The sequence below is a fragment of the Staurois parvus genome, unplaced genomic scaffold (genome assembly GCF_062004578.1).
Source record: "Staurois parvus isolate SC_StPar_1 unplaced genomic scaffold, SC_StPar_1.0 ptg000387l, whole genome shotgun sequence".
Lineage (NCBI taxonomy): Eukaryota > Metazoa > Chordata > Amphibia > Anura > Ranidae > Staurois > Staurois parvus.
Window position 1 is genome coordinate 8558414 of NW_028318183.1, and position 24682 is coordinate 8583095.

At 37.5% G+C, this 24682-nt stretch overlaps 1 protein-coding gene across 1 annotated transcript in view; it reads right to left on the reverse strand.

The window, feature by feature from the left end:
- Positions 1-4405: 4405 nt before the first annotated feature.
- The window catches only part of FLT1 (fms related receptor tyrosine kinase 1), an 85473-nt gene continuing 65196 nt past the window's right edge, over positions 4406-24682 (reverse strand). Inside the window, exons 11-13 of the mRNA XM_089685842.1 lie at positions 19920-20037; positions 15289-15397; positions 4406-4935 (exon numbers count right to left, since the gene is read on the reverse strand). Coding sequence (XP_089541968.1) covers positions 4538-4935; positions 15289-15397; positions 19920-20037 — 625 coding nt within the window. The 3' untranslated portion in view covers positions 4406-4537. The remainder of the gene's footprint in view (positions 4936-15288; positions 15398-19919; positions 20038-24682) is intronic.

Genomic DNA, 24682 nt, shown 5'->3' on the forward strand with positions numbered 1-24682 from the left:
CCGAAAATCCTGAAGAATTGACCGATGATTTTTGGCCCAAGTATCAAGCTGAAATGGCTGTTTGAAAGAAACAAACCCAAGACCATTAATTCTTGTCAGCCATTACTACTAGTATTGACTGACATCCCAAGCTAGTATGTACTAATTACCTCCACAGCCTACATATGCAAATAAAAATAGTAAAAATCAATGCACATAGCGTACAGTGATTGTGGCCTTACATGAAAGGATATTTGCAAATGGTCAAATTAATTTCAATATGCCCTATGGCAACTGTTAAGATGTATTTGTGCATAGTCTATTGATACTGGACAAATAATTTAAACATATCTCATGGAAAATGGGCAGATAGATTTCAGTACAGCTTTTAGAAAATGATGCCTGAGAAATAATGAATGAACATAGCATCTCTTGTGGAGAATCTCCAACTTGTTGCAAAATCTCTGCAAACGTTTAGTGGTAGAGGGAAAGAGTCCCTTTTCTGCTTGTAAGCTGCATCTGAACATTGGCCAAGCTGAATAATAACTCATGGTAAATCTTTGCAGTGAGGTAATCCAAATAAGTACAAGCAAATCCCTAACCGCCCAGTATTCTCAGTGAGAGATTGGCTTATGTATGCCTGGCCTTACCCATAGCAACCACAGCAATAATTTCCTATCACTGTAACAAGATGATTAAAGGGGAAATCTGGAATTACTACACTTTGCACATGAGAGTTGCCTTTTCAGTTCATTAAAGTGTGAAAAGTACGGAGGCTGCCATTGCTTCCCCTGAAAGTGCTAGTTACCTGTCTATGCCTGGCTTTAATACTTTTGAGTTACATATTCAGAACAAACATGCTTTAAAAGAGTGTTTGAAAAGTGCTGGAATTTCTAGTCTTTATACTAGTTCCAGGTCATAGACGCGGGAAAAATTAGAGCCTAAGCATCAGCAGGACAGCCAGCAAACTTTTCTCAAAGGAGAGGTCAGTAGTGGCAGCCGCCATACCTTTCTCATGAGAGAGTCACTTTAAAAAAAAAAAAAAAAAAAGCACAGAGGAAATACAGACAATATCTACAGAGGCAGTATCCAGTAATTACACTAATGTGACTAAATGAGACAGGAATGCCTCTAAAGCCCTCTTGGTGAACAATAAACAGCATGCATAGTTTTAAGCCTATACATCAGTGCATTCCTTACAATTATTTAATCTTTAATTAAACTTTATATTAACATATTAAAACAAAAACTATGTACAGTTTGTTCAACACATACAAAAGTATAGGTTATTATTTTATTAAATATCTGTTGTCTTTTTTACAGTACAATAATAATAATCATGCAGAGTCTAAATGAACGCTGCACAAAACCAGTTTATGTACATTATAGACAAACTTACCTACCTAGGTATAGCTATAGACACTAATCAAACGTTCTCAAATTCTCAATCTGCAGGTGTGTATGGGAAGAGCATGGTTACTGTTATCTGGCTACTGTGACAAGAGTTAGGGAGGTGATTATAAAACTCAAGCAAAAAAGCTTGGTGTTGCTCTTTGCAAACAATGCCATTCCACCTGTCAAGGCAGGTTAGGAACGTGCTAAAATATACTTTGTTGCTAAGGGCATCTTCTTATATTTTGCTTTGTGTTTTAATGATGAGCCTGTTTCAGCTTTGGCTATAGCTGTACAATGTTAGCACCACTGTTTCAAGGCTAGTTTAATCTGATAATTGGTATCCAGAGTCAGAAACCATTTATTGGCTTTGAAAACTGGAAAGAACTGCAAGAAGTTAGTAAAATGAAATACATATTCAGCTGTTTTTTTATAAGGAAAAACAATTATCCATTGCCTAGTTTTCAGTTGAAAGCTAAGCCTACACCAATGGTTTTCCAGGTTACAGAGGATGTCAGAGCAATATCTGACCCTCAAGCTTTGTATATGTCGCAGGAATTTCAGATGTGGAAAGTCTTCCCGAGTTTCTCTTTTTACTAGTCGACAAAGGACACTATGAAGGAAAGTTACCATTGCTATGAAATCCTACGTGTTTTTAGCTCCACTTATTTTAGAGAAACAATAAAAGGAGCACATCAGCCTTGTTTGGCCTCGATGGAGCATCAGAAGCCAAATGATGAAAAACTTGATAGGCAACAGATTCTGCCAGTGTACAATCAGAACGGAAATTCCATGTAGGGGTGGGCTTGCCCTGTATGTGTACCTGTAGACACCACAAAACTGAGGCACCCATATTGTGATATTTTAACTATTTGATAGCTTGAAGAGGTTTTCCAGTTTCACACCTGATTATGAGTGACACCATCTGTACTTTCAATGAAAGGACTGAAAGAAGCCAATCCCCCCCAGTTAACTACCTCTGTTTATTATTCAGGTCTACTTGTCAGTGGGAAGGTATCTATTTGAAAAACATTTTCCAAGTATTTTTAGGACTCTTGCTGTCTGAAATGTACAAAATATATTACAATTTTATATACATAGTGATATGGTATTATGGTAAGATTTGAAAGCATGACCACTGTATTACGATTGTTGCTTTACGATACGACTATTTAGATGGTCATGAGAGGATAAAATTGAAATCTACAACAAGGTTATTCAACTAGTGTATATTTTAAACAAATATGTAGAGAACATGTAGGGGTCAGGTTGGGTAAAGGGGGGATCTAACACACATACAGGACACAGCCGTGTTATAACCAGGGATGGTTATAGCAAACACCTCTGACATTGCAGATAAGGAGGAAGTTAATTTAAAGTATATTTATTCTAGGCATAGAATCACATCTATAAATAGTTATCTGAACCTGGAAAACCCCTTTAAATACTGATACAACTCTCTATATTGTTGCCTCCCCTGTGTCCAGATAGCAGGCACAACTCTGTAATGAATTTGATCAATCTTTTTAAAAGATATACTGAAGAACCTTCCAAATGATGTGCGTATACATAATTATTAAAATAAAAAAAGTTTTAAACACTTGCGATAAAAATATATAGGGTGAATAAGGCTTAAATAAAATGGAACTGCTACAGAAGATGATGACTGATATGGTAGCTACATAGTATTTCAGTGAGTAAGGCGGCAAGAAAAATGTGTTGCCTATGCATTTAAGAAGGTTCCCGTGCTCACACAACTAAAGGCCTCTGATAAATAGATATCCTACCCCAAACCACTAATAGATATATAACAAAAATTTATGTTTCATAGACTTGACAGTGCAACTACTTTTATGATACTTCAAGAGAAATTTTAAATTTTAGAAATAAAAGCAATACCCATTGTTATTAGAATTTTCTTTAAGCCATTTAACACATAGAAAATACTGCTTCTGCTAAGGATGGATGCAGATGTATTTTACTTTACTTGTATGTTAATGGTTTTCTGGGAACCTAATTGATAATTATTTTCTGGTGCAATTTCATAAACATTTAAACTAAAAAAACATCTTCTATGTCTTCGTCTTAATGAATTCTCTGGCAGATATTTGCCTGACACACTCACTTGCATGATATATATTTTTGCACTGACATATATATATATATATAGCAGCTCAGTCAATAAGGTGCATTATAGCTACCAAGCAAAATAGTGAATGTTAATTTTCTGGACACCAAAATGTTTCTTTTTAAAGAATAATATTTCATAAAAATTAAAGTGAACCTGTGCCTAGATTGTGCTCACTAAATTATTTACATATTCTGAATAAGCCATAAACTCATTCTCATCCAGCTCAAGCCCTCATCCATCTCTGTATCTATAAGTATTTTGGAGAAATTAATTTTCAAAGTTCACAACACAGGAACTGAAATATCTTCTTTTTTTCTATGAAAGCAGATTTTGGCAGCCTGTCTGTCCTCTAATGAAAACACACAGCAAGTGTTAAAAACAAACTAAAACAGGAATCTATTTTTGTTGTGTTCTTTGAGGGTATTTAAGAAGAAATGACTTCACTGTACAAGCAGCTAGAGAGGTCACTAAGGAATTGTATATATATGCAAATAATGTAATGTCCATAGCCTGGGCACAGGTGCACTTTCAGCTACGTTTGCTTCATTCATTTCGTGCTTTTGCACAATTTTGATCATTACTGAATTATATACTGTGTCTTACAGGTCTCCAAAGTTTTTAAATATGACTTAACCTTTCATTCATCCTTTTTTTTAGTATAGATTGTGTATGTCTGCAGCGTTGGCCATTTTTCTGTGTCCAGTGGACCTGGTTCCCTTAAATCTAGATGCACAGTATACAACTAGATTTAAAAAATAGCATCTTCCTTAGTAGTATACTCAGATACAATATATTCAGATATAGGCCAAAAATATTCGCAGAATCCTGAGTGCACTTATAGCTTGAAGAATTTGAAGATTAGTCTTTGGAGACATTATCCTTCAACTGTGTATCTCAGGAAGATTGATAGCTTCCTATACAATAGAGTTAGTATGAGAATGTAGATGAGCAAGACATCTGAAATCCTTTCTGGAAGCATATTCAGTACCTTCATTTTTAACATCACAATCTTTCATAATAATGATTAGAGTCATCTTAGTGGGCTGCTCTGCTTTCTGTTGCATAATGTTTTCTTCTTTGTTTTGAGGTCCGTGAAAAATGTGTTCTTCTAGCCAGATGCTCTCCTGTGATAAAAATCTCTTTGCTTTGTGAAACTGTGTCTCCACTGTATGTGTTTGTGGCTCTGCACTCATATACCCCTGAGTCAGCCTGGGTGGCATTATGGACAGTCACTGTTAGAATGGTTGAGTATTCTGTTGTGGTAGCACTTCTTTGTTTGCTGATGCTGTGGTCAATTGTACGATTCCCAACTCGCCTGCGCAGAACCCAGCTTATGTTGGTGTACAAGTATTTGTTAACTGAGCAAGTTAATGTCATGTTGTCGCCTTCTTTTGGTACCTTGTCCAGGGTTATGTGAAATCCATTTGCAACATCTGGAGAAATCATAAACAGCTTAATTTAGGTAAAAAAATAAGCTAAGATCATATTTATCACAAATGGTTTAGTGGAAAACTGCAACTTAGTAACTGCCTATTGATGTTGGCTTCTATTCCTGGCTTTTACTGGCAGCTCCAGATTCCACTGATGATTGGGAACTAATCACACCAACTCCTGATCATGTGATCACAATGTCAGCTGTGACAAAGTGATGGCATGCAAGCTGGAGGCTCCATACATAATAAGCCTTTAGACATCAAATGAACACTAACACCTTCAGACTGCCATGGCATCTACTATTGTAGGACTGTATGTGTCTGACACAATTAATTAAAAAAATACAAAGTTAATGAATTAAAATAGAATTTAGCACATTTGGATACCTTTGGCATGGCTTTTGCCAAAACAGTGTTCTAAATAAATCCATCCTCAGTGCCATACATTTAAGAATATCAGATACAATGACAGCTTTAAAACAGTACTAATAAATACATTTAAAAATGAGAGGAAAACATTTTTTTAAAACATATAAAAAAACAGTGTTTTTTTTTAAGTCTACCAAATAAAAACTTTCTAAAGAAAATACCATTTATTTAGGTATACAAATTAATCATAGACTCATTATCAAGTTTGCTAGGAATCAGGTTTATATTAATATATGAACAATTCAATGAAGTTACCCTCTTTTGATGATGAACAAAATGAACAAGAATTACAACTAAAATTTGTTTCCTAATTTTCTCTTTAGCAATAATGAATAAAGTATTCTTAGAAGAAAACAGACTGTATGTGACATACCACGATTTTAAATAATATAAATATAATAAATATATATATACTGAATAAATATATAAATATAATACTGAACAAAATGTTCTTTTATGTGGGATTTCAGGTTCTTACAACATTTCCTTGATGTCATAAGTAAGTCACACTTCGTTCTGAACAGTTGCTGAAACAGAGTGGGAACATTTTTGGATCGAAGAAGGTAAAAAAAAAAAAAAGGAAAGAAAGAACGCTCTGGCTTATTACACCTAAACCCGGAGATCAATGTGATGCTTAGCTGCACGGCTGCAATAATGTAAAATGGTTGTATTTACTTAAGTGATTTGAGACTTCCTGTGGAAATAGCTCCCAGGTTTCCTGATGGAAGATGCTGTTTATCTTTGCCAAGCACCACCAGGAATCTCAAAATAAAACGCTGTTTAGTGACATTGGGAAGCCAAGGAGATAAGCTTGTGCTGTTCCTGTTTCACCCTAGGCAATTGCAAACACACCCTCAGTCATGCTGTGTGCCAGCAAATGCACAAGAATGGACAGCTTACAGGTTATTCGGTCCCATGGACTTGACTGTCATCCTAGCTGAAATGTTTCTGAAGGTGAACAATTCAGGCATGTTTGGAATACCTATCCCATTGTGAATGTCCACTTCTACTACAGTTAGACAGCAACTATAAACAGGCAGTTGCATGGCCACCTACAAGGCTATGTCCTGGAGCACACACAGGGGTAAAGCAAGGCAGTCAAAACATCAATATCCAGCGGAAAGCAGCAATTTTGACTCAAAGGAGAGACCTTCAACTAGAAGTGTTCACTAGAAAAACATGACAATGTGAGAGACGTGACCCTTGCTTTATTCTATCACTTTTTTTTTTTTTAGAAAAAAATAAAAAAGCTTAGTACTTGAGTTGGGCAGAAACTGAAAATAGCCTGAACAACATGTTATCTACTATAGGCATACCTCTTAAAGAAATCCCTCCTTGTCATCTCAGAAATGTAACTAAAACATGTAGGCAAATGATGCACTCCTGCAACTCCCTCCATGATTATAAAGAATGAATACATAAAATTTTATCCAGAAATGCTTTTGTCACCACTATTTTCTTTACATTGGCTTCCCAGAACAACATATTCTATCATTTGGAGGTTGATAAAAGGTTTAGTGCTGTGTACCACTTTCAATTGTTAAATAGTGAAATTAGACATAGAAGTTTATTTATCAAACCAAAAAGAGGAACGATTGAGGAATTATAAATAGTGTAAACAAAAAACATTTTTGCAAAGAATACCCAATCATGTGTAAGAATAAAAAGCACCATTTTTACTTGCACATGATTGGATGATGGAAGTCAGCAGAGCTTCACCTTATTCACTAAGCTCTGGGGAAAATCCCTTGCAAAGTGAAAAGTCTAATCCCTTAAAACTATCAATTATTGCTTTGAAAAAAAACATCATTGTGAAAATGTGAACACAAATATATAAACACTGCAACTCAAAACATTTCAGAATGTCCATATAAAACTTTTGATTGCCCTTTCAAAATATTGGCAATCCAACCATGCACCCAAAACCTGTGTCCAATGCGATAATAAAATGAAATGGTAAAATGAAAGACTTACCAGATCCTATCACAATCCGCACTTATCATATGATCAGATCAAGTAATGAAGGATGCAGACATCACCAGAATCTCCAGATATAATTCATATCATGTAAATGTTATAAAGGAGGCAAATCTCACCAGGATCTCCTTCCCAGACTCATAGACTCAAGTGCCACTCCAGGCACTGGATATTCACAGCTTCCTGATGATGCGATTCTGCGAAATGCATTGAGGCCTGGCCGTTGTTGTCACTTCTGGACCCCACTGAGCATCACTTCCGGTGTTCTGGAGTCCGTTCGTGGAACGCAGGCCGGCCCTGTCAGTCAGAGTGTCAGTGCTGCGGTTCTTTGTATTGTGCCAATATCCAGTGCCTGGAGTGGCACTTGTTAAGCTATGAGTCTGAGAAGGATATCCTGGTGAGGTTTACCTCCTTTATAACATTGCCTGGTTTACATGATATGCCTGAATTGGAACTAGATCTGGAGATCCTGGTGATGTCTTCTTCCTTCATTACTTGCTCTGATCATATGACAAGCGCGGATTGTGATTGGATCTGGTAAGCCTTTCATTTTACAGCACGTTGCTGGTGAAAAATGATTCTTTATCGCATTGAACACAGGTTTTGGGTGCATGGTTGATTGCTGATATTTTGAAAGGACAATCAAAAGTTTTATATGGACATTCTGAAATGTTTTGAGTTGCAGCGTTTATATATTTGTGTTCACATTTCACAATGATGTTTTTTTTACAATGCACTCATTGATAGTTTTAAGGGATTAGACTTTTCACTTTGCAAGGGATTTTCCCCAGAGCTTAGTGAATAAGGTGAAGCTCTGCTGACTTCCATCATCCAATCATGTGCAAGTAAAAATGGTGCTTTTTATTCTTACATGATTGGGTATTCTGTGCAAAAATGTTTTTTTGTTTACACTATTTGTAATTCCTCAATCGTTCCTCTTTTTGGTTTGCTAAATAAACTTCTATGGCTTTTATTTAATTATTGATATGCAAAGAGTATTCATACTCTGTTAAGAGCTGCTTCCCTACTCTATATATTTTTTGCACATACATACATTTTATTCCCAAAAATTTTTTTCACATGACTTTGTAGGTGTAGATGGCGCCACCTGGTGTACTTATTAAAGTGAAAAGACTGTTTACCGTTAATAAATCATTTCCTATAGGTACACAAAAAAGGGAGATCTGCGAGCTGACCTCTTTTTTTTTTATACCCATAGCGGGACAACTGAGGAAAACAGTGAACAAAGACATTCAGTTCCAAAAGAGGAATGGTTGCTCTAAATGAAGGACATTTGGGAGCTATAAGCAAAGAAGGTCTGCTTGAAAGATCAGACCACGCAGAACTGATATTTCAGTTTCTGGTAGATGCTGGAACTGACCACATATCGCACGGGATGCTGAAAATGTGAATTCGTTATTGCTTGTATGCGGTATTTACCGCAAACAGCAAAAACGCTTGGTAAATACCACATAGAAAGTTGTTAAAGTCAATTCACAGACGGAGATACATAAATAAATAAATAAATAAATAAATAAATGCCTGTGGTAATTAAGTAGTGTTCCAGGCTTACAACAAGTATGTGATAAGTATGGGAACAGTCAGACCCGGTTTAGGGGGTCAGGGGTTGGTTTATAAAAAAAAAAGGGGGGGGAATGCAAGCTGGGTCAGGTGGCAGCTAGATTTCAGCATTGTCTCTGGAGGCTGGGAGACTACATATCACAGTCAATGGAGCCCTTTGAATCCAATCTTCTGGAATTTAAAGCAATGCAGAAAAGGAGGAGGAAAAGATCAAGAGTGGCCCTTTTAAAGCTGATCTCCACCTTTTGATATACTTTACACTAACCCTCACTAACCTGTGAGGCCGCTGGATGTGCGGTATAAACTGTATGTAAGCTGCGGCTACATACAGCATACTGCACTGTGTTCCAGGAGCGAGCTGAGACTTCCAGTCTCATATCTGGAACACAGTAGAGTCATCACAGTGGTGCTCAGCCATTTAGAGAAAGCAATGTAGTCTACCAATGTATACAAAGCTTCCTTTGAGTGCGAGGTTGTGACATCATCAGCCCACCTTTCTGACTCAGCCAATCAGAGCAAGCTTCATATTCATTGATAGAATACATTGATTACTCTGAATGGCTGAGCGCCACTGTGATAGACTCTTGTGTGTTCCGGGAATAAGACTGGAAGTCTTGGCTTGCTCCCGGTACACAGTGCGGTATGCTGTATGTAGCCACAGCTACATACCATTTATACAGCACATCCAGCGGCCTCACATGTTAGTGAGGGACATAGTTCGATTGGGCAAGCTGGCCCAAAATGAACTATTATTTTATCATATACTCGGATACGGTAAAATATTGCTTAGTCAATTGTCCCTGCTGTATGTAAACCCTAAAATCTATATATAATGTGTTTTACTGTATGCAGTTTTCCTAAACAATTTATTTTTGTGAATCTATTTAGATACCTGGAGATGTCAAGCACCACTGCTCTGCAATTAGCAGCAATTCTAGCCTGCCGTGCAACCTCCTTTGGTTGGCCATTGGGTTGCCTAACAAGTCTGTAAGAAACATATGCAAACCTGATAGGCAGCCCAGTGGCCAGATGAAGGAACATACATAGCAGGTTGACAACTCCGCTGCTAATTGCATGGCAATGCCTTAACCACTTCCCGACCGTCCGTTGCATATAAACGGCCGGACGGTGGCAGTGCAGGGTCAGGTTGCCGTTTATAAATGGCCTCCCCGCACCCTGTTTGTGCGCGCTCCCTGGGAGCGTGCAGCACCGCGATACGGTGCCCGCTGTGTCCTCCGGACACAGTGAAACACCGATCGTCGGACGGGACCTCTGTACGAGGTCCCGATCATGTGATCACTGATTGGCCAATCAGTGATCACATGCAAAGTAGTAAGCAAGATGTAACTTGTGACATCATTGCTTACTGCGTGTGAAATCTGTGAATGATCACAGAGGTCACATGGTACAAGCCTATTCACAACAGGCTTGTATCATGTGACAAGCTGTGACCAATCACAGCTCACTCAGTACTTCTCAATGAGTACAAGAATGCACACAGAGAGAAAGAGAAATGATTGCTTTTACATCCTATATGGGTGTAAAAGCAATGTGTAAAAAAAAAAAAAAAAATCTTCATCACCCCCCCCAAGTAGTACAGTGTCACCATGGTGACACTGTACTGCTAGGGTGACAGTATGTAAAAAAAATAAATAAATAAAAAATAATAATATAAAAAAATAAAATACAAATGTAAAAAAAAATGTTTAAAAATTATAATTTTTGGTTATAAATAGAGATGAGCGAATTATTCAAAAATTCGATTCGGCTGATTCGCCGAATTTGAGGAAGAAATTTGATTCGATGCGAATTAATTCGCTACGAATTTAACTTATTAAAAGGGTTTCTAGGCTTCAGAGAGCCTTTAAATTAGTGCAGAACACTGTACCTTTAATTTAAATGCCCTTGGAGATGAGGAAGGACAAGGAGAAGGAGAAGGATGAGAAGAAGGAGAAGGATGAGAAGAAGGAGAAGGAGAAGGATGAGAAGAAGGAGAAGGATGAGAAGAAGGAGAAGGAGAAGGATGAGAAGAAGGAGAAGGATGAGAAGAAGGAGAAGGAGAAGGATGAGAAGAAGGAGAAGGATGAGAAGATGGAGAAGGAGAAGGATGAGAAGAAGGAGAAGGATGAGAAGAAGGAGAAGGAGAAGGATGAGAAGAAGGAGAAGGATGAGAAGAAGGAGAAGGAGAAGGATGAGAAGAAGGAGAAGGATGAGAAGAAGGAGAAGGAGAAGGATGAGAAGAAGGAGAAGGAGAAGGATGAGAAGATGGAGAAGGAGAAGGATGAGAAGAAGGAGAAGGATGAGAAGAAGGAGAAGGATGAGAATAAGGAGAAGGATGAGAAGAAGGAGAAGGATGAGAAGAAGGATGAGAAGAAGGATGAGAAGAAGGAGAAGGATGAGAAGAAGGATGAGAAGAAGGAGAAGGATGAGAAGAAGGATGAGAAGAAGAAGAAGGATGAGAAGAAGGAGAAGAATAAGAAGAAGGAGAAGGATGAGAAGAAGGATGAGAAGGATGAGAAGAAGGATGAGAAGAAGGAGAAGGATGAGAAGAAGGAGAAGGAGAAGGAGAAGGAGAAGATAGGCTATTTCTGACAGTTCTGTGACATTCCCTCCATACAGCGGTTGAAACCGCTGTATGGAGTGAATGTCACAGAACTGTCAGAAATAGGCTATTTCTGACAGTTCTGTGACATTCCCTCCATACAGCGGTTGAAACATTGTATCTATTTGTTTCCATAAATGGAAACAAATAGATACAATGTTTCAACCGCTGTATGGAGGGAATGTCACAGAACTGTCAGAAATAGCGGAGCTCTGCAGATACACTTAGCGGAGCTCTGCAGATACACTTTTTGCCGGCTTGGAATTCTACTTATTTTCATCCTACTTCTTCTTCTTCTTCATCCTCATCCTTATCCTCTTCTTCTTCTTCTGAGGATGAGGATGAAGAAGAAGAAGAAGAAGTAGGATGAAAATAAGAAGAATTCCAAGCCGGCAAAAAGTGTATCTGCAGAGCTCCTCTAAGTGTATCTGCAGAATAGAGGAGCTCAGCAGATACACTTTTTGCCGGCTTGGAATTCTTCTTATTTTCATCCTACTTCTTCTTCTTCTTCATCCTCATCCTCAGAAGAAGAAGAAGAGGATGAGGATGAAGAGGAAGAAGAAGAAGAAGAAGAAGTAGGATGAAAATAAGAAGAATTCCAAGCCGGCAAAAAGTGTATCTGCAGAGCTCCTCTATTCTGCAGATACACTTAGAGGAGCTCTGCAGATACACTTTTTGCCGGCTTGGAATTCTTCTTATTTTCATCCTACTTCTTCTTCTTCTTCATCCTCATCCTCAGAAGAAGAAGAGGATGAGGATGAAGAGGAAGAAGAAGAAGTAGGATGAAAATAAGAAGAATTCCAAGCCGGCAAAAAGTGTATCTGCAGAGCTCCTCTAAGTGTATCTGCAGAATAGAGGAGCTCTGCAGATACACTTTTTGCCGGCTTGGAATTCTTCTTATTTTCATCCTACTTCTTCTTCTTCTTCTTCTTCATCCTCATCCTCAGAAGAAGAAGAAGAGGATGAGGATGAGGATGAAGAGGAAGAAGAAGAAGAAGTAGGATGAAAATAAGAAGAATTCCAAGCCGGCAAAAAGTGTATCTGCAGAGCTCCTCTATTCTGCAGATACACTTAGAGGAGCTCTGCAGATACACTTTTTGCCGGCTTGGAATTCTTCTTATTTTCATCCTACTTCTTCTTCTTCTTATTCATCCTCATCCTCTTCTTCTTCTTCTGAGTATGAGGATGAAGAAGAAGAAGTAGGATGAAAATAAGAATAATTCCAAACCGGCAAAAAGTGTATCTGCAGAGTTCCTCTATTTCTGACAGTTCTCTGACTTTCACATTTACAGCGGTTGAAACATTGTATCTGTTTCCGAATAAAAACATCTGTATCCTAAATGGAAACAAATAGATACAATGTTTCAACCGCTGTACATGTGAAGGAACTGTCAGAGAACTGTCAGAAATAGCGGAGCTCTCTGCAGGGACACTTTTGCCGGCTGATCGGGAAAAATCCGATTCGCGCACCCAAAGTAGGCTAATATTCGGATTCGACGCGAATCAAATTTTTCCTGAAATCGAATTCCACTTCGCCTGGTTCGATTCGCTCATCTCTAGTTATAAACTAATTTGGATTTTTTTTTTTTACTAAAAAGATAACGGAATAAATCTTGGCAAAGATTTATGATGAAATATTATTTATTTGCAAAATTTTATAAAAAAAACACTTTTCAAAATTTTTGGACTTTTTAATTTACACAGCAAATAATACCACCAAAATAAAGCTTTATCTGTCTCAAAAAATGGTAAAAAATTCATTTGGGTACAGTGTTGCATGACCGCGCAATTGTCATTCAAAGTGTGATAGCGCTGAAAGCTGAAAATTGCCCTGGTCAGGAAGGGGGTAAAAGTGTCCGGTCTGGAAGTGGTTAACGTTGCCAGCTTGCAAGAGGAAGTGCTGTTACTGGCAGAATCTCAAAGTAAGAAACTTTGCAGCAGATTCACAAAAAAGTATTTACATAGATTTGGAGTTTACCAACACTTTAACAACTTCCCGCCTGGCCTATAGCAGATTGACGGCTGGGCAGAACACTCGCTATTGTGACTGGACGTGATGTTCTGTCAAAATGAGCCGCTCAGGGCCGTGCAGCAGCGCGATCTATCACCGGCTGTGTCTACGGGACACAGCCGATCACATATCACTACACCGGCCCGTTGCAAGTGTCAGGTGACCGCTGTGACCAACCACAGCAGATCACATGTCAATTGTATACAATGGATGGCTTCCTGTCATGCCATCCATTGTATACAATTATGTTGTTAGCTGTGACTGGTCAAGGTAGTCACATGATACAGACAGGGCCAATCAAAGCCCATCTGTATCATGTGATCAGCTTTGCCCAATCACAGCTAATCACAACAAAAGACTGAATGAATCTGTTTCATTCAGTAACAATGATTGCAAATATCAATGAAATACATTGGTATTAGCAATCATAATGTGTTAAAAAAAAAAATCCTGATAACTTGCCCAGATTAGTTCAATGTTACTATGGTAACATTGTATTGCTTTGGTCACAGTGTGCTGAAAAATAAAAAAAAATAAAAAATGTAATAAAAAATAAAAAAAATAGAATCATTTGAAAAAAAAAATACAAATTCAATTATTATTATTATTTTCACCAAAAAACTTGCCCAGAGTAGTTCAATGTTACTATGGTAACATTGTATTGCTTTGGTCACAGTGTGCTGAAAAAACAAAATTTAATAAAAAATAAAAAAAATAGAATCATTTGAAAAAAAAAATACAAATTAAATTATTATTATTATTTTCACCAAAAAAATGTAGCAGAATATATTTTGACCTAAATTTATGATGAAATGTTATTTATTTGCAAAATTGTAGAACAGAAATGAAGAAAAGTGCGGTTTTTTCACAAGTTTCAGGTGTTTTTTGTTTTATTTAGCAAAAAAAAAAAAACCTCAACCTTACCAAAAGAAAGCTCTATTTGTGCGAAAAAAAAAATTATAAAAATGTCATATGGGTACAGTGTTGCATGATCGCGCAATTGTCATTCAAAATGCAACAGCGCTGAAAGCTGCAATTGGCCTGGGCAGGAAGGGGGTATAAGTGCCCGGTATTGAAGTGGTTAAACACCCTGGCCAACTTGTACATTTTTTGAAAGGTAAAACTGGTATTTTTAAAAAAGGATACAAAGGCGTCCCTACAAAGAAAACATTTCATAATTACCTTTCCTTTCTGCTCTCTCTGAACTGCGAATCGCTGAAAAGGAAAGTTTGCTGAAGAATGTTGAGGCTTTAAAACACTGTAAGTGTTGGACGCAGACATCTCCTACTATGCTCTGGAGTTTTAGGAATAAATATGTAGGGGCCAGTGGAAGGAACCACAGAGGGCAGTGGGGAAGTAGGGCGGGGGAGTGGGCAGGCATTTTACACACCTGGAAGTTATGGAACTTTTAGCAAACTTTCCTTCACAACACAGAGGGGGGGGGGGCACTGGAAGTAGGACAGGTAGGTATTAAAAGGCTTATTTGCAGAGATTACTTTGTTTCTCTTTAACTGTGTAGTTAGCTGTTTTATAGACTTCTGTTTTAACCCACTGATACGTTTCTGCTTTATTTTGCATATATAATGTCATCTATGTACAGCTATAGGAAGAAGAAGGGCAATGGAATTAACATTTTAATAAACAGGGAAGGTAAAAGAATAGTTTTGTTAAATATATTTAGTATGGTATGAAATCATGAATGAGAGTTGCCTGATTTTGTTTTTATCAGATCATTTTCAAGATCAGCACATACCTGAAACCAAAAAACTTATATCTCTTCTCTCTGTTCCTATTTTATTGGATGCAATGCAGCTGTAAACACCAGATGTTGTAGCATCTTCTATAATAAGAGTGCCTGCAGTCTGGAAAAAAAAGAAAAAGATACAATAAAGTATTTTAGCTATAAATAATAGGCTAATGAACTTAACTGTTCAATTTTGACTTTTTTTAAAGACATAAAGGCCATATTTATAAAGCAGTTAATTCGACATTAACAAATTATTCACTGTTTGTGTATCTTTCTGTTGCATGTGTTTTCAATTGCAGTGATTGATTCATTTGCAGTGAATGTTTAGTGAATGTCACTTTCACAGCTTTGTAAGAATGTAAGTATAAACGAGACCCTTCCTCTGGATTACCTGTAAGTATAGGATTGTGTATGTGGAGGTTTTCTATTGGCTTGTATTATTCTATTGGCTGAGCTAGATGGGCTTTTACTTTTTTGTCAGCATGATTAACTATTTAACTATATATGTTGTCATAATGATTTCTTTGTTGAATGTTACCAGTACTGAAGGCAACATATAGTATATGAACAACATTCAGTTCTAAGAGAAAATGTCTCAAGAACACTCAATCAGAAAAAAGTACCTTAGGAAAATTTGCCCCAAAAGCAACAGCTTTATACACAAAACACATGCATGAATGCTGACTTTTTAGTTATGCTATTTTTTTTATATCAAGTCCCTCAAAAATATATTTTTTCTATGTGTTTTAAAGGCAAAAAGAAGTAGGAACACATTTTATGCTTTTATGAAAAGTCACCACATTTTTATATCAGATAGTATTATATATATAAAATGTACATATTTTTTCGGATATGTGCTCAATTTTTTATGACCTTTAAAATGATGCTACAGTCAGTGACACAAGATATTACAGCAACCACTGAAGCAGAATCCTTTCGCAGAAGCACGTGCTTGCACATAAAAATTTCCTGAAGGATTTTGAGTATCCACAAGCAGTTGAATTACCTATATTTTTGTGATGCTGCTTCATCAGCACCATTCTGATTACTGAATAATTACTGACAGTGCCCTGAAATCTGAAAGGATTGGGTAGGGGGGTTGAGAATGAAATGGAATGAAGATATGTACAACAGTGTATACTGTCAGCTATTTGAAAGCACTGGTATAATTGTTAAAGACAGCACAGGTTTGTTTTAATTAAGTAAAAAAATTGATGGATATCTGGAAGCTACCACCTTCAGCATTGTACACATGGAGTATGCTGATGATGCCCATGGCTTCAGAAATTGTGCAGTGTATTCAGAACTGTACTTTGTAAAGTGCTGTGTAAATTGACAGTGCTATATAAGTACCTGTAATAATTAAATAAATATACTTTCTTTTATTTGATAATTTATTAGGTTTTTTTTTTTTACAAAATATTAAATTAAATAAATAAATATACTTAGGCAGTCCATACATAGATCATTTTTTTTTCATTTAATCAGCAGGTTGAATGAAAAAACAATGATGAGATTCACCCATCCACACAATCGATGTGGATTAGGGAATACTTCTGGCTGTTGTATTGTATTATGACGGCGGCGAGACTTCCCCTCTATCACAATACACTGATCAGTGTTGCATACTATAGCTGGCGGCACTGATTATTCGGAAAAAAAAACAAAAGGCTGGCTGTACACAAGGTGATCAATAGATAGCCTTGTGTACAACGAGCCTGCCCATACATGGATTGGGGCAGCACAGTGGCTAAATGGTTAGCACTTTCATCTGGCAGTACTAGGGTCGTTGGTCCGTATCCCAACCATGACACCACCTGCCTGGAGTTTGCATGTTCTCCCTGTGCCTGCGTGGGTTTCCTCCGGGTACTCTGGTTTCCTCCCACACTCCAAAGACATGCTGGTAGGTTAATTGGATCCTGTCTAAATTGGCCCTAGTATGTGTATGTATGAATGTAAGTTAGGGACCTTAGATTGTACACCACTTGAGGGTTAGGGACTGATGTGAATGTGCTATATACAGGGTGCAGCAACATAACTTCTTTTTTTCAAAACGCAATAAAACCCATTTTATGGATCAGAATTGTTTTTATTGTCTTTAATAATGTAGGTACATATCTAAAGTTCTGTTTTACACAGTTTTGAAAATCATATCAGGTAGGTGACGCCCCCCATTGTCCATACACTGAATAAGCCGATTTCTGGCGTTTTTCATGACCCTTACCAGCATAGCAGCGGGTATGTTGGCAATTTCTGCGCAGATGTTGGCCTTCAGGTCTTGTAGGGTCCTTGGACGGTTTACATAAACGCGGGATTTAAAAACACCCCCCAAAAAAAAGTCGCAAGGGGCCAAATCGGGGGAGCGGGCTGGCCACTCCAAATCGCCCCTTATTGAGATGAGGCGCTCCAGGAAGTGTTCCCTTAAAACAGCCATTGATGCTCTTGAAGTGTGAGCTGTTGCTCCGTCCTGTTGGAACCAAATGTCCCCTAAGTCCAATTCATCAAGTCGTGGAAAAACAAATTCCTCCAACATGTTCACATACTGGTCTGAATTCACTTATTCAGTGTATGGACAATGGGGGGCGTCACCTACCTGATATGATTTTCAAAACTGTTTAAAACAGAACTTTAGATATCTACCTACATTATTAAAGACAATAAAAACAATTCTGATTCATAAAATGGGTTTTATTGCATTTTGAAAAAAGAAAGTTATGTTGCTGCACCCTGTATATGTAAAGCCCTGCGTAAACTGACGGCACTGTAAAAGTACTGTAATAAATAAATACAATAATAATAAATAAATAAATTTGTCCGGTGCTTGCTGAAGAAGCCACATTTTGATCCATGTATGGCTAGCATTATAGTACCCACATGTGGGCATAAACGATTGTACAGAATGGGGATTCCAAACATTTAACATTATCTGACTGTCCTTATGTGTGCAAAAGGAAAAGGAAGAGCAGAGGCAGGTAATTAGTAAGTCATCCACATAGCTACAAAGTACAGTAGATCTATGTACAGTGTACATCCATTGATGGGCTATGATTACACTGTAACCCACAGGACCCTATAGTTTCCACAGATGCGGAAAAGAAAAAGGGAAATACATATGTCCATTCATTACAGACAATGCACTTCTCGTCACGTATTCACCGTATGCTATAATTAGCGGGGTTTAGAAGAGTGAGAAGATTAATCCTGATCTGCGACGTGAGAATAAAAATGTTTTAGGTATGGGAAATGAGTCATTAAAGAAAAGTGGAAGTTGATATTTTATTAGTGTGTATCAACACTTGACTCAATGATAGCACTTTGTTTCTCAATGTCCTTTTGCAAAGTGCTTGGAGGAAATATTGCTAGAACATTACAGCTGTCATAAACTGATTGACTTAGTCATAATAGGGCAAGCTTCCTGCACTCCGGCTTACACCAATACAAGGCTTTTTTTGATACTTACATGGTAAACACTAAAAAGGTCATGTATTCAAAGAGCATAACCATATCTAAAGTAGTTACGTCCAATATCCACATCAATAACACTTTACACCAGAGGATATTACAGTTGAATGATAATTGATGTGGACATAAGAACCTTCTTCAGTTTAGACTAAAGGCCAATTAAAGTGGACTTGTCACTTTGTTTTTTACATGTTCCCCATAACACAGCATAACTTACAAAATTTTTCTCACAGGTTGCAGGAAAGAAATTCACACAATTCCCCCTTCAACACAGACAATGCTGACAGAGGAATTCCTCCTGTCGATCAAATGTCTTCTCCTGGTGGGTAAAGCCGTCCCTGCCGGGAGAAGACAGTGATTATTGCTAGCAGCTATAGTAGCCGCTAGCGATAATCACAAGTTAATCTGGCAGGCTGGTTGTACCCAAGTTGATCAATTGATCAACTTGGTACATTCAGCCTTCCCACACATGGGTCGAATCTTGGTCGGTTCCTGCTGGCCGGCCTTAGTCTGTGTGGGGACAATGACACCGTGCAACTGTCCTGAAATTCTTTGAATCAGCCATGACACCTACTCCTTAGAAAAAGTTAAATGGTAATAAATATATATTTTTTAATTATTTAGTTATGCTATGTGAATGGGAACACATACCAAACATATAGTGGGGTTTTCTCAAATTTAACTGCAGAAGTGGAAATAAGCTTGAAGCATATCATACTACAATTTCAGTGCAGCAGGACTACTTCTGTGCTTATCTATTGACTATATTATTATTATTATCATTATTATACAGGATTTATATAGCGCCAACAGTTTGCGCAGTGCTTTACAAAATGAAGGTAGACATTACAGTTACAATACAATTTAGTACAAGAGAAAACAGAGGGCCCTGCTTGTTAGGAGTTTACTGTATGTAAGTTTGTTAGCAGATAAAGCAGAAGAAATTCAGTTATTCTCCTACACCAAGGGTTGTCATCACTACAACCTCCTTGGTTCTCATGGAATTTTGTGTCCAGCAACATACGTGTTTAATTTTTGTTGGTGAGCATGTTTTACTTCTTTACTATTGATTGGCCTAACAACATATATCTTACAGACATGGAATTAGGCCCCACTCTCAGTGGAAACCACTCTTTGCATGTTGACTGACAAAGCAATGAAATTTAAAATGTTACCTTGTTTATTCTTTGAATTGTATGGGTCCGTTCTGTGATACTGTAAACCTTATTGTCCGTACTACTGTTATATTTCCCTACAATTACAGGGACAGCATTTTCCGGTTGGAAATCACACCTGTACATGGGAAAACAATACACATATTTTCATTACACTGAAACAATTGTATAACAATGTAAGACATATATTATTCACTGTAGTCTCTTATCTAATACATTTCACATTTATAAAATGTATAACAAGAATTCATAATATTTTCTGTATTTTCTATATATTGTATGGTAATGTAGCATTGTCGGCTCATCATCTTCACTATTTATAGCTAGGTTTGCACTGCTGTTTTCTGTTAGAATCTTCTTGGCCTCATTTACCAAAATTTTAATGGAATAAGACTCACCTGTTATCTCTTAACATTAAAATAGTTCTAAAGGTACAAGTTTTTTTTAACCTAATGCATTCTATGCATTAAAGGTAAAAACCTTCCGCATGCAGCCCCAACCACCCTAAACACTTACCTGAGTCTGAACTCGATCCAGTGCTTTGCACAAGAGCAGACCCCAGAAGAAGAGGATTGGGACTGCTCTGTGCAAAACCAATAAATAATAAATAAAAATTTGCCTTTAGAATCACTTTAAGATTAAAATCAGCACTGCAATAAAAATACAGAAAGAAAGAAAAAACTCTGACTGGTGACAACGTAGTAACACAATACATAACAAAATCTGCTGCTCATATTACTACTGAATAATTAAAGTATGCTAACACTGAACAGATTGCACTAGGCACATGCAAACTATACTAAATAGCCAACACTAAACTTTATTAAATGTAAAGAAATTATATGCAGTCCAGAGTAGGACTATTGGTAGACTAGAAGCAATAATACACATTGGTATTTGGCAGCCTACTCTTTTACAAGGAGTCATATATAATAAAAGGAAAAGAACACTGTCTCTATAGATCCTAAATACACAAAAACCTCACAAGGAAGTAATGGACTTGGTGAAACCTATATGATAATTCCCTGAACGATCCCATGGGGAATCAGGTGGAAACACACTGACCAGGAAGGGCTGAATCGAGTCTGGATTTACGTATGCATGGAGCGGGCTGTCCTTTCCAGCACTGACACATCAAATCATTAGTCAGCATCTAAACACAGTCCATTTCAGAACACGTCAGAGAGTGTCAGACACTGCTAACAAGTTTTCAGCAGTAGGCATTTTTAGATTGGACTTCATACTTGAACTCAGGATTTTTGTCATCTACTTGAATATTTGTGCATTTATTTGTTTATTCATAAAATCTAGAGACTAAAAGGATATTTATGAAAGACTCATTGGAGTTGACCTTATAAAGGTTTATATGTTTATTTAGTTAATATATTACAGGTATTTATATAGCACTGACAATTTATGTAGCACTTAACATATATATTGTACATTCACATCAGTTCCCACCCTCAAAGAGCTTACATTCTAAGATCCCTAACTCACATTCATGCACATACTAGGGCAATTAACCTAACAGCGTGTCTTTAGAGCATAGGAAAATACTGGAGTACTCAGAGAAAACCCATGCAGGCACAAGGAGAACATGCAAACTCCATGCGGGTAGTACCATGGTTGAGATTCAAACTGACAACCCTAGTGCTGTTTGGTGGAAGTGTGGAATGAAAAATTCAGTACTTTATGCCAACCACAGCTTAAGCTATTTGATTTTTTTTAGTCCTCACCATATTAAAGAAAAAAATATATGTACAAAACTACTTCATATTCCCTTTAACATCATTACACTCAAATCTTTAAAAGATGAGTTACCAGTTACTACAAATCCCTATTACACTGCACCCTGGCATATTGCACTGAGCAGTCTAAGTTCTTGGATTCTATCCCTGTGGAAAGTTCTTTCTGGGTTAAGAGCACTTTGAAGGAGCAGGGGGGAGTAATGCGTCTTGGGATTATTTATTCTTGATTTTCCGACAGCCTGTCCTTGACCATACTTCTGTGTTTTTCTTTCTGTTTTGCTATGAATAAGGAGGAATAGACTTTAACAGAAGTCATCATTTCTATTTTAATATTATAAACCAAAAAGGAGGTGAGGAGGAGGAAGACAGCCATAAATCTGGCAGTGCACAGAAGCAGGAAGCTGAGAACCCCTGCAATTATGTTTTCAAAGATCTTAAAGCAATTCCACGCTTCCACCAGGAATTCCATTGTTAACCATTTGTGGCCAAAAACATCTTAAATGCCCCCTTCTAGTATATCTCCTATCCAGAATATTCCAACATGCTTACTTATTTAACTAATGGCACTTCACTGTATACTTCACACTATACACCACTGGCTGCATACAAAGGGGTCTTATTTATTTGCTGAGGGTGATCTGAATTAGAACACCCCCCCCCCCCACTCCAGAAACAGAAATATGTGTTTACTTGTTTACTTCAAAATTCCAAGAACAAAGAAAATGAGGTGCAGTATGATGTTAGCCTAAAAACCTAGTTCTCCATATTTTAGAATTTAAGGAGGAAATGAGAACCAGCACAGACAAACACAAGGTCTTTTGTCTAGTCTGTTCAAATTAGGTATATTTTGATTTTCCCACAACAACCACACATTGACCTTTAACTTCAAAGTGGAGACTTTCCTCTTTAAAACAGTAAAACATTTCCTGGCTACTTTAAGCCCTAGAGTCTTTTCAAGTCTTATTGATCCAGCTCAGTTGCTTGAACATCTACTTATGGGCCACCACCATGGTGGGCTTGGGGTAAATTACCCTTTTCCCACATTATTAAAGTCTTTCTGCCTGTTAAGGAACATATGAAGCTCTCAGCATGTGACTGCTGTAAAAGGTTGGACTACTGATTGAACAATTTGCACAAGGACACATGGGGGTCATCTGAAGCCTCCTGGTTCAGTAAAGGAAATTGTTTGGGCAGTCAAAGTAATGTTTTTCAGGTTTAGAAAAAAAGAAAATTTCCCAAGGGACTTTGCAAGACACACAAATTTGTAAAACAATTTGATGTAGACGGGAGCTTATGGGATACAAAATACTCTCTAGCTACATCTCTACACTTGGTTGATTTCTCTTAGGTTTCTGACACACCTGATCTACAGTATATACCTGTTCTGGGACAGTGACTCATAACCTATTGAATCCAGAATCATGTATCTCTCATTTTCAAAAGGAAAGATGTTTTAGTGCATTGAGCAACTTTTTCACAGAAGTCCCCTCCAGGTAATGAAAACATATACTTCCAAATTATTGCATGCAGCATTTGAATGTGTCGCATCGTCTCCATAGTGTATGGAGCCACATGTTCCATCTCCTACATGCTTGAAGGGGTTAATGCTGCATTGTAGGAGATGGGGGGTATAGCTGGACCCTTAAGAATACATAAAGCTTTTAAGGAAGTAAATTGTGCCATGATGCAAAGATAACAGCAGTGCTGGGAACAGTCTTGTATAGGGGAGGAAGCCAAACAAGAAGAGGAAAGCAGCGTACGCTCCTGATTTCGCACAGGAAACTCGGAACACCTCCTGCCAAAGGGAGATAAGACGGCTCCCATGGCCTATTCTGGACCAGGCCACTGTTATCAACCTTTTGCTGTTAGACTGTCCTCGATCTCCTTTCTCCGCTCACTCCCCGTGTTCTTAGCCATTTTTAAAAAGCTTCTGCTGCCATTGCTGAACGGTGTGCCAAACACAATAGAGCGGTATAATTATAACTGCTGAATGAAACAAAGTTTCCGGGGCAAGTGTGTACTTCATGTCACTCATATTCAGTACCCATGGGCTGTTATAAATGAGCCTTCTGCTGGAGCAGTGGTGAATAGTAAACAGCGGCACAGTACTGAACACACTCCATCATTTCCTTTCATAGAACAGCCTCAGTGATGAGCCAAAGATGTATTCATTTAAAGAGAACCTGACATGAATACTAATGCTTTCCATTTATTACTTTATAGGCAATGCACAAATATGCTAAGATATCCTATTTTGTGATAGTTTTATTGAGTTCCAGGATAATTGGTAGTCTACTGTATTGTGATATCACTTTAAAACAAACCCATGAAAAAAAAATGGGATCTGTGATTCCTGACTTATTTTATTATTTATGCTTCATTTACTACTTGGAAAGCTTTTAAAAAGTAGGGAATGCTAACTTTGCATTGTTCGCCACAATCACCAGTCAAGACATTTTTTTTGCACATAATTGGATATTCCAAGTGATTTAAGCATATTCACTAAGCTAGGTGGACATTCACATTGCAAAGTGAATGTTTTCTGTTCCTATAGTAAATTACGTCAGTGGTTTGGAACACACATGCAAGATACAAGTTCAGACGGTTCCTTCCTACTCCTTCCTTTGCAGAGGTTCCAACAAGACTTTAGTTTACTAAGGTCAGGATCACATAAATATAAATTAAAGCTATCTAAAAAGTGTTACTGCATTGCACAAGTTGTCATTCTAAATAAGCCACATAGTAGCAGTGCAAACTCATAGCAAGCAGCTATATTGTATAAAACGGTTATTTGGTTATTAAACAACCAGATTTTACCTTACTGCAGTTAGATCAGTTAAAAGTAAACTGGAGAATTACAACAACTGTAGTTCACTCTCCTCTGCAATTCACCATTATTTCTTTACAGTGAACTCCTTATGCAAAGTAACAGGGTCTCAAAAACTTCCGTCCTCAGCAGTTTTGCTTGGTCAGTAGGACCATAGAGAGCACAGTGAAAGCTCCAGACCGATTGTC